Here is an 11,503-nt window from a genome sequence, read left to right on the forward strand (position 1 = left end):
CTTGCCCAGTCATGATCAGGGTGATGGGAGCCGGCTGGCCAGGGAGGGACCGCAGGAGGGCTCTAGGGCGTGTCTGGCTCTCTCACCATCTCAAGCCACCAGACCCCAGCAGCAAGCTAACCTACTGGTTTGAGTGTCTGCCCCCTGGTGGTCAGTGTGCATCACAGCAACTGGTCGAGCAGTTGACTGGTCGAAGATCAGTCAGACACTTAGCATATTACGTTTATTGTATAGGATATTGTAATTTTTCAGTGAACAGTTGTGAAAAAATATATAAGCAAAAATTTCCAGAGAAATCTGATTAATAGCCAATATGAATGCATACAGAATTTTAATTTTTATTATATTAGAGGCCCAAGCATGGATTCCTGCACCGGTGGGGTCCCTCAGCCTGGCCTCTGCTCTCTTGCAATCTGGGACCCCTTGGGGGATATCAGACTGCTGGTTTTGGCCTGATCCCTGCAGGCAAAGGAGCCCGTGGGGATGAGGCTGGAGGCTGGGGAGGAACAGGGGCCCAGGCCAGGCCCCACACCGCTCCTGCTCATGCTGACCCTGCTGTGCCTGCCACCGCTGCCGCCACTCCATAATGCTGCTGCAGAGGCAGGAGAGGCTCACGCCTGTGGGTCAGTGAGTAGCACTCTGGCTGTGGGAGTGCACTGACCACCAGGGGGCAGCTCCTGCGTTGAGTGTCTGCCCCCTGGTGGTCAGCGCACGTCATAGCAATCAGTCGACCAGTCGTTGGGTCACTTAGGCTTTTATATATATAGATTTTCATATCTTATATATGCATATTCCTTAGATGTAAAGATTCATAAATTGTTATAAATTAACCTCCACTAAATGTGAATGAATGGGATAAGATTTTATTTTCTTACAATTTTATATTTCTAGGTAATAAACTTAAAATTTTCTTATTACCAACTAGAGGCCCAGTGCATGAATTCATGCATGGGTGGGGTCCCTTGGCCTGGCCAGCGATTGAGGCCTATCGGGGGGCTGGTCGGCCGGGGAAGGACCCCGGGAGGTTGGCCAGCCAGCCTCCCTGATCAGGGCCTATCGGGGGGGCCGGCTGGCAGGGGGAAGGGACTGTGGGAGGTTGGCTGTGGGAGTGCACTGACCACCAGGGGGTAGCTCCTGCATTGAGCACATCATAGTGACTGGCTGACCAGTCGTTCCAGTTGTAACAGTTCCTTAGGCTTTTATATATATAGATGAAAGAGCATATAAATATTTTTTTCTAATGAAACAAAAGCATTCACTTGACAAATCAGTTTATTAATATCAAGTTTAAGGTTGTGCATAAAACTGCAATAATGACAATTTAAATGAAGTAAACAGAATAAACTGTTTATTAAAACACTGTGTAATAAAATAAACTTTTTTTGATCTGATGCTATAGTGGTAAACATTTCCCCCTTATTAAGTCCACCTGAAACACAGTTAAATTATACCATAATCTGATTAAAACTTGGAAATGCCCCTGTTCTTTCCCACTGAATGATTGAACAGTGAGGTGTGCATATCTAGGTTTTTTTGATGAATCGATGATAGAGGACGATAACCTAAAAGCAAAATCCCTTATGTCCAAAGATTAAATCTTATTTACCCTGCTCTCTGGCCCAAACTTAAAATTGTCATATCAAATAAATATTTAATGCATCACCCCCTTTCCTGTCTAAAATAAATATCAGGAACAAATTAAGGATAAGAGTTGGGTTTTAAACTGCATTTTATTTGTTACTATAACACTGTGTTTTTTTTTAACTGATCTATCTTAAGCATGCAAAAGTTCTCTTCCGAATAGAACTGCTTCCACAGCCCCTTAGATATCAATAAGTAAATTATAAAGGTCATTCAATTTGTAGTTCTCTCCTCCTTTATAGCACTTCTAAGCAGTGTGACACATACCACAGAGATAGGAAAGACCATCTTTAATAAATTATCTTCTTAATTGTAGAGAATTTCTGAAAATAAAACTGACAAAATGCTAACCCAATGCCTTTGATGAGTCCTCAAGGACCAAAGATCCATCTCCTCCTATTTGAAAACTTAGTCCTCCAGAGTATCCTGGCCGTAGTAGGGCACTTGATAAGGCGATCGATCCACCAGGGCTCTGGACAAATGCACTAAGAAGCCCTTTCACCACTCTCACTTGCCGATTCTTTGGACCACCCAGTCTTGCTGGCAGAGAGGGCAGCGATTGTTCTGTTTCACCCACAGGGACATGCAGCAGTTGTGGAAGGAATGATTACATTCTCCCCAGACCACTAAAAGGAAAAAAAAAAAAAAGATTATTTGACATTAGACATTTCAATTTAAATTACCGAGCTCAAATATATAGCTTATTTTATATTATGAATAATAATCATGGTTCATAATCTCAAATAAAGATGATAAATTGGTCAAAATAATTTTTTCTACCTGTAAAGAAACAGAAACTTACATGTGTAAGGTTTGTGCTTAGGGGACGTCCCACCACAGCTCTAGAATCTGTGAATGATGTGGTGGCCCCAGTTCCTGTACAGCTCCATATTGTACAGCTGTCTTCCTGAAGTTAGGAGATTAAAGGACTTGAGTCTTCCTTAGATCCCAGACCTGAGCTCTCAGTCATGCACTGACCTTGGAGATGTTTTGGGCTTTATTTTACTGAAAAATATCCTCCCGATTTTTACTTATTAAGATATGAGTTTTAAATGTTTTCAAGTTCATAAGTAGGCTATTATGAATAGATGACATGCTTCTAAATATTATCAGCTGTGCATCTGCTGAGTTATTTCCTAGAAGTGCTGGTAATTGTGTTGTCATCAATAAGCAGTGCAATTCCTCATGTGACAATGAAATTTTCAAAGTGGCTGTCTGGAAAGAGAGGTCTCTTTGTGATCAAAGCAAGACAGCCTATACCTCACAATTACCAAATTAATGTGTTGTTGTTTTTTAACAAACAGCATGAAAGAAAAATTTTAAAACAAGGGAAATCACCCACAATCTGGACTATAATCTCAAATGTCAGCTTCATCTGTCCCTTGTTCGACCATCTGAGCTATACGATAACAGAACAATTAAGACACAGGAATAAAAAAGGAAAGAAAAAAACTTCTTATGAAAATAGGCTGTAGACGGTAGAAAGCAAGAATCATTCTAGTGTTTCAGAAGGAAGAAACAGGATTTGATCAAAATGGCATAGATCATTAATTAGAAGCTATATATATAGCCCTGGCCAGGGGCTCAGATGGTGGGAGCATCATCCTGTATACCAAAAGGTTTTGGGTTCGATTCCTGGTCAGGACACATACTTGGTTTCAGGTTCAATTCCTGGTATGGGAGGTAATGATATTTCTTACATTGATGTTTCTCTTTCTCTCCCTCCGTCTGTCCCTTCCTCCCTCCCTCTCTAAAAAAAAATCAATAAAAACATATCCTATAAACCACACCAGCACAAAGTACAAAGTTAACTTTTCATTCTAGGAAAAATGTTTAAACACTTATATAAAGCAATCTAGAAGTGATGATTTCAAGAACTGGAACATATAAACCTTTGAACTGCTTACAACATTTAGCCAAGACAACTTTTGTAGTCCCAGACTATAAGGGAAATTTAATAGACTTCTAAATATATATATATATGCATACATATATATATATATATATATATATATATATATATATATATATATGTTATATTTCCAAAAAAGACTTATAATTTTTCTCTATCAGTTAAAAGTTAAACACTGTATCTTAAGAGTATTGAAAACTGAAATGCTTTAGTAGAATGAAACCCTACCAAAACTGACGTATAACATATTCAAAATTTTAATGATGCGTTGGCAAATTCCTTCTTATATAATTTTCTTAATAGAAGAGGATTATTCATTTTTTTGATTATCAAAATATTTACTATGCCCATGTCTGGAATACTTATATAACCAATTCTTCTTAATTACAGGCAATAAAAAAACACCTTGTAAGATGAATTCTATTAAAGCCCTTTGAGAACCAACACATTTTATATTAATAATGGATCACTGCTTTACAGTTTATTTTTGTGTATTGATAAAGTCAATCTTAATAGCAAATTCAAACATCCCCACTGAGAGAAAACACCTTCAGTTGAAAAAGCATGAGAATGAAATTACAACATACCAACACAATCCTCTTGTTTGTTTTCAGCTTGACATCTAAGACAGGCATCTAAAAGTAAACAAACAGCAATTCTCATTCTGATGCTCAGGATGCAATTTTTAAAACCCAGACACTTCAAAGTCAAATAAAAGCCCAAAGGGTTAGAGATGGAGATTAAAGGCTCATACTATTAATTTCTCACCTGAACATAACTGTTTAAACAGGAATAAAGTACAAGGCACTCCACTAATCTACTTCTGACCAGGAGCAATTTTCCCAGGGTTACTGACCCTCTATTTTCACAAGCTCTGATGAAAAGATGTCCTGCCAGTGGATGCAACCACTAGAGAATACTCCACTGTATTAGAAGTTATTATAAGCTCACTGGGCATGCTCATATAGCTCAACCTTAGGGGTAGTTTATTTTCCAGACACCCTTCTAAATAAGCTATGCACATGGGGATATAAACTACAGCATAGGGAATGGCCAATACTATAATAACTATGTATGGTGCCAGGTGGGTACTAGAAACATTGGGGGAACACTTTGGAAAGTATATTGTTATCTACCCACTATGCTGCTGTACAAAATATAATACTGAATGTGAACTGTAATTGAATAAATAAAATTTTAAAAATAAATGAGCCATGCATATATATTGGCATTGCTTATACATACATAAAGAAACTTTAGAAGGATACCCAAGAAACTAATAATAGAGTTTACCTGGAGGGGACTGAGTGGGAAGGAATTTTCATTGTACACTGTCTTAAAATTTTGAATTATGTGATTATATAATCTATATAAACATTAAATTAAAATTAATTAAAAATACTTTCTAAAAACTAGGAGTTTTTCTTCTTCTAAGACAATGCTTCCTTTACAAACTAAGTCTGAGCCCAAAGCATTTAACTAACAATGGCAAAGTATTTTAATAAATTACTTGGGAGTAAATACTAGGAATGGGAACCTAAAGTATACTAGGTTGCTTGATGAAGGAGGTAATACAGAAAATATATATGCTTGGTGAAGGAAGTAAAATAGATTATTTTAGGGACTAATTAAATGGATTCATTCACTAGCTGGAAGAGGAGTCAAAGTTGGATAAAGGAAGTTCAAACCAACAGGAAAAAAAAGTTTTAACTGGAGAAAAATAATTCAGTAAAAATAGACACACGGTGGAGCCGGAGCCTGTTCTTCTTACACTGGATTATACACAGGCACTTGTTTGCTTCTCTCTGCATGTTTTTACCCTAAAAAAACACACCACCCTGGCCTCTTCAGTGTGGACTAAAAACAACATTGCCTCCTAAGACTTTCTTCAACTCCACAATTACTAAGTATCTACTCTGTGCAAGGAGTTATATGCACAGGGGACACCAAAATGACTAAGTCTGGATTCCTGGTTTTCACAGCAAATAGGGAGACAGACAGGCAAACAACTAAGTATCTTAAGGATCCTGATGTAATAGTGAAGATGAGGCTCTGGTTCTGTGCAATCACAGAATCAGAGTTTGTGATCCCAGCTGCCTCTTTCACAAATGAGGAAAAGAAGGCCCAAAAGATTGTGTCAAATGTCCAAGTTAACATACAGCCATGAAGGGTTAGGTTACTCTGGGTCTTTATTTCTTGGCAGTACAAGCAAAAGTATTCCTCTCTTCCTCAGCAGCTCTTGCTGCTTTCAGAATGAAGGGAGGAGAGTGGAAACAAAGAGAGTGTTAACCACATCCGAATAGGTTGACAGGCAAATCTTGGATCAAGAAGTCATAATAAATCAGTTGTGTATGAGATGAATTCCAAATATTAAGGAAATAGGATTAAGTGGGCTCTTTTTATAGGATCTAGAAATCTCTGAATTACGCTTATAGTTTTGATTTAGATTATCAAAAACTGACCTAAGTAGATAAAAATTCCCACAGTTTCAGATTTAAAAAAGTTTCTTTTGATGACGTTCCTAATATCTGAAACAGCACATTTCTAAGCAGTACAATAACACTAACACCTTTTAGAATGATGCTAGGGTAAGGACTGGGAAGTCTGAAAAACAAACTTCCTCCTGCTGTCAGCTGACCTCTAAGTGGATTTTAACACCTCATAAACAAAATACAAAGGTCTAGTCCAGAACACTTTCCTGAACTCAAAGTATAGCTGTTGTAATCTGCAACGTTAATCCACAGTAGCAAAATACTTGCTATAATTAGAAAGTCAATGAGAAGGGGAACCATTTACAGCCCATACTTTGACTTACTTTAAATATCCCAAGTACAGTTTATTTGTTGCAAGATATCAACCAGTACTTTAATTCCATATTTCCACTTCGTAGTTGAAATTTTTTTCTTTGGGGAGAAGAATAAAATGCCTTTTTAGGAACATTCTTCTTTTTAAACTAAAGAAAATTTAGGTGACAAAATTTTCAGCAAAGCCTATCTTGCTAAAGAACAAAAAATGAAGTCACCTATGTAAGTTAAAAATGCCACCCAAAGTGGAAAATATGATTCTAGTTCTTAAGTAAGGCATAAGTTATGTAGTAAGGGGGCTGTACTGCAGGCCAATAAACTAGGTACTTTCAAACCTAAATATCAAAGTAAGTGGATCATGTCTGAAATCAAGCTCTTTCGAAAGTAAAACATAAAAAAATACTTGGATCCCACTGTTGTAAATCCTCTTCGAAACAAGTCCTTATGCATAAAAGACTAGAGGGCATACTAAAGAGTGTAAACTGAGAAATCTCTTGATTCTGCTAGAAGTTTTCATCTCGAAAAAAGGGAGAGCAATTCTCTTTTAAGTTTTTTTTCTCCAATTCTCTCATTTTTCAGGGCAAGACACAAAGTTTTAAAATGATAGAAACCTCGGTTTTCTTCACCTACCCTCAAGAAACAACACGTAAGAAGCTCTCAGAGTAGTTTTAAATGCTCTATTTAAACATGTAACTTGCGTTTAAAGAGCACCTCTTTTTCAAGGTGGCCTGAGATCTTAAAACAGAAACCATATACAGCAACACGGGGTGAAGTTGTTATGAGAGGTTTCACTCGGTCCAATATTTTTATTGACAGTACCACAGGAAGAAGTCAAACTTATTTGTAAAAGCGGGTTCTCCATCCACAAAGGCCTGCCTCAGAGCAGGGCAGTCTTTTCCAGGAAATAGCATCCTACGACAGGAAGGGGCCAGCTAGAAGATTAACTTTTGTGTGTCTAAGTCAAGGGCTTCACATTATTCAATTCCCACAAAACGGAAATATTCTCGAAGCACCCTGTGCTCCCTTGCAGCCGAGCGCGTGCCGTGGGACCTGCCTGAGCCATCCAGACTTAAAAGCCAGGCCTGCTGCAGCGGGCCCACCAACGCCGGGCTGGGCTCCCTCTCCCTCCCTGCAGCTCTCAGCAGCAGACCGAGGGTGTCGTTTTCGGTGGAAGATGACCAGAGCATCACTCGGCTGTGTGACCGGAACCAGTGACGTGCTCTGCGGCACCAGGCCCTGGCCGCGACCCCTCCGCGGGCCGCTTTCAGAGTCGGGGCTGGGGCCTGCCGCACTAACCGAGTCGGTTCCTCCCAGCTCCCGACAAACCACATAGTTGTATGACCTTGGTCACACCCATCGCTCCCCGCAATTATCTTCATCCCTCTACTCACTGCCCATTCCCCTCGCTAGAACCCAGCCCCAGACGCTGGGACCCCAAGGCCCGGGCGGCGGCCACAGCACGGGCTGCCCCCCGCTCCTCGGCTCTCCCGCTCGGGGCAGGGCGCCCCGCCGCCGCCCCTCCGGGCAGCGGGCTCTCCGAGCCTCCGCGCGTCCCCCCGCCGGAGCCGGCCCCGCGGAGGCCGTAGTGCGGCCCCGGCCTCGCGTGCAGCGCTTACCCATCACCTGGACCCTGCAGATGGCGCACGTATCGCACTCCACGTCCCAGCTCCACATGGCCACCGCGTTCCACTTCTTGAGAGAGAACATTTTGTCGCCTCCCGACTTGGAGCCTGCGCTCCCGGAGTGAGAGGACAGGGCGCAGGGCTCCTCACCGTCTTCCACGTCGGCCATGGCGGCGGCGCGGAGACGTTGGGTCGGGGAAGGCCGGCGGCTATGGCGGCTCCGTGGGGCCGCCCGACAGACCACAGCGCCGCCCGCAGGCCGCCGGCGACCGCGGAGCCTGCCACAGGCGCCGCCCGCGATTGGCTGGCGCGAGCAGTGACGTCACATTACGCCAGCGCCCGGACACCGTTGACCCCGCCCCTCCGCCCCTTCACGTGGGGGGCAGCCTGGAGGCCTGAGGGCCTGGGGGGCGTCGGCGTGGAAGTCTGGCCTCCGCGCTGGGGAGTGTTCTGTCGTGATGGCTGGTGCACATGGTGCAGGAAACACGTGTCCTGCTTTCTGCCTTCGTGAAACTTACGGCTTTCAGAAATTACCTTGTTAACATATCCGTTTGTCTCCCCACCCAAATGTAAACTCCCTAAGGGCAGGGACCACGTCTGTCAGCATCTTGTCCTCCGGATCTAAAAAAACGCCTGGCCACAGAAAACCCCAATTATTTGTAGAGTGACTGAATGACCTTCATGAGCTTCCATTTTTGTCTCAGGAGCCTTTTACACTCAAAAATTACTAGGACCTCAAGAGGCTTTTGGCTGTGGAGAATATATATTGGTTAAGAAATTAAAACTGAGAAAAACATTTAAAAATATTTATTTGTATATATATATATATATATATTTATGGACTTTAGAGAGAGGAAGGGGGGGGGGAGAGAGAGACAGAAACATTGATGTGAGAGAGAAACATAGATTGGTTGTCTCCCTCACACACCCTGACCAGGGGTGCAACCCACAACCTGGGTATGTGCTCTGACCAGGAATCAAACTCACCACCTTTTGGTGGACAGGATGACAGATGCTCCAACCAACGGAGCCACAGCGACAAGGGCACTGTATTAATTCATTTAAAAATAACAATAATAAACTCATTACAAATTATCTTAAGAGCAATGACCTCGCAAATCATGTAGCTTCAGGAAAACACTGGGCGAGAGAGAGAGAGAGAGAGAGAGAGAGAGAGAGAGAGAGAGAGAGAGAGAGAGAGAGGAGAGAAATAGCTCTGAGTATTGTTATACAAATAGTCTTGACCTCTGAACGGTTCCCAGGAACTCTGGGGGCCACTCTTTGAGAAACTTTAATTTAGCTTAACCTCCTCCTATATGCAGGAGGAATGAGGTCCAGAGAAGTAATGGTGACAGTTTTGAAGTCAGGAGTCTATTGCTAGCCCAGGGTCGTATAATTACGTTTTCCGTGCAAAGCAGACAACATCTCCGTTTAAAAGATATGAAAGATGAGCCACAGAGAGCCTATGGAGATACCTGATTACCACCACCATCTGAGGGTGGACACCTGCTGTGCCAGGGTTAGGGTTCAGAGCCTTCTACCTCTTGTTGGACCTCCCTCATCCCCTCATGTCCTGATGCCAGGCCTTGTGACCAAGTGGGGGCTAACCAAGCTCAAGGAGTCTGGCAGAGAAGACAAGGGTGCATCGATACATAAAAAATATAAATATGGACACAGGGTCACAGTGGACTAGATGCCAATGTGTATTGTTTACTGAGTGGCCTCTTAAGTGCCCCGAGGGGCAGAGTGTTCTGAGGATGATGCAGTAAGGAAGTCTCGCGGAGGCAATGAGGTTTGAGGAGGCCAGGAAATGAGTGAAGAAAGCAAACCTCCGCGGCTGTCAGCTGGAGCAGCGCAGTAGTGGCGGCAGACACGAGTCTGACCGCACTAACTTTACGAGCCAGACAACAACCCCTGTAAACAAACTCAGATGAACCACAGTACATGTTCTGTTCATATTAAGAGACCACACATCTGACTAGAGATGGCTATAAATGCTAGATAATAAAAAAAAATAAAATAAAAAGAAGGCTGGAACCAGATGAGGGTAGAATGCAGTTTGAAAGAGAAAAGGAGCCAAACTCAGATGAAGGATTGGAGGATGGTGAAGGTCAAGAAATGTACGTGCCTCTGCTGAGTATGAAACTCAGCACCCTGTCTCTGGATGATTGTGTCCTGGCTTCCTTCCTGCTCTCCTCCCCTGTCCGACTGGCATTCAATCTAACGTGTGTCTAATTTCCTATATTCCTTTCCCATCAAGCACTCTCCAGCTCAAAATGTTCCACGGCTCTGAATTGTCCTCAGAACAAAATCCGAAGGTACTAATGGTCATTTAAACCCTGCTACAATATGGCCCTAATATGCTTTCTTAGTGCCATCCCCAAACACTCCTCCCTGAGACCCTTGTCAGATTGGTTTGCTCAGTCATCGAAACACAACCTGGACTTCTTTTTTTCTTTCACATTTTAACTAAAATGTCTCTAGAATTGGACAGAACTTCCCCTACCTGCTCTGTCTGGATTGCCATTTGCACTTAAAAAGAAACTTTGTGTCCTCACTGACCACTCTTTGCCACCATTTATTTATGCTCCCCCAGGAAATCATAACAAAACTGTGTTTCTTCCATTCTTTTGGCACCAGGTCACAGCAACCAAAAAGTGCTGTTTCTGGTGTCTATCAAGCAATTTAAAGTTTTTTTTTAACTGACAGCACAAAAATGGTAAAAATATTAAAATAATAAAATGAGTATGCAATGAAAAAAAGCAAGTAGCTAATAGACTGTCCAGAAATTCCTATATATGTACAAGCAGACACATAATACATGAATTTACTTAAAATTTTAAAATTGTGGTAAAATACACAAAACATAAAGTTGACTATTCTAACCATGTTTAAGTACACAGTTCAGTAGTATTAAGTATACTCACATTATTATGCAACCAATCTCCAGAACTTTTTCATCTTCTAAAACTGAAACTCTACACCCATTAAACAAGTCTCCACATCCCCCTCCTCCCCTTGACAACCACCATTCTACATTCTGAGTCTGAGTCTGGCTACTCTAGGTATCTCATACAAGTGGAATCGTACAGTACTTGCCTTTTAGTGATGGGCTTGTTTCACTTAACATAATGTTCTCAAGGTTTATTCATGGTGTAGCATATGTCAATTTCCTTCCTTTTTAAGGTTGAATACTATTCTATTGTATGAATATTCAACAATTTGCTGGTTCATATCACATGAGTTAATTGTTGCTTTAAGATTTTTAATTGATTATTAGAGAGGAAGGGAGAAGGAGAAGAGGTAGAAACATCAATGATGAGAGAGAATCACTGATCAGCTGCTTCCTGCACGCCCCCCACTGGGGATCGAGCTGGCAACCCAAGCATGTGCCCTGACCTGGAATCAAAAATGACTTCCTGGCTCATGGGTTGATGCTCAAACACTGAGCCACACCGTTCAGGCTCAATTAGTTTTTCTTGTGTTTTAAAATATATATATATGTATTTATTTCATAGAGGAAG

General features: G+C 41.8%; 1 protein-coding gene across 3 annotated transcripts; it reads right to left on the reverse strand.

Annotated features, from left to right (window-relative positions):
* Positions 1–842: 842 nt before the first annotated feature.
* Positions 843–8,260, reverse strand: RNF7 (ring finger protein 7). Of its 3 annotated transcripts, XM_080672604.1 has the most exons (4): positions 7,974–8,260; positions 4,141–4,188; positions 2,444–2,548; positions 1,257–2,267 (listed from the first exon to the last, which is right to left on the reverse strand). In XM_080672604.1, exons 1-3 carry the CDS (start codon positions 8,146–8,148, stop codon positions 2,484–2,486), a joined length of 288 nt encoding a protein of 95 aa, XP_080528730.1. In that variant the 5' UTR covers positions 8,149–8,260; the 3' UTR covers positions 1,257–2,267; positions 2,444–2,483. The 3 variants fall into 3 exon arrangements, with proteins under 3 accessions (XP_080528731.1, XP_080528729.1, XP_080528730.1); XM_080672605.1 differs by lacking the exon at positions 2,444–2,548 and having other exon boundaries at positions 843–2,267; positions 7,981–8,259; XM_080672603.1 differs by lacking the exon at positions 2,444–2,548 and having other exon boundaries at positions 843–2,267; positions 7,974–8,254.
* Positions 8,261–11,503: the final 3,243 nt, after the last annotated feature.

Source organism: Plecotus auritus, assembly GCF_963455305.1.
Source record: "Plecotus auritus genome assembly, chromosome: 6".
Taxonomy (NCBI): domain Eukaryota; kingdom Metazoa; phylum Chordata; class Mammalia; order Chiroptera; family Vespertilionidae; genus Plecotus; species Plecotus auritus.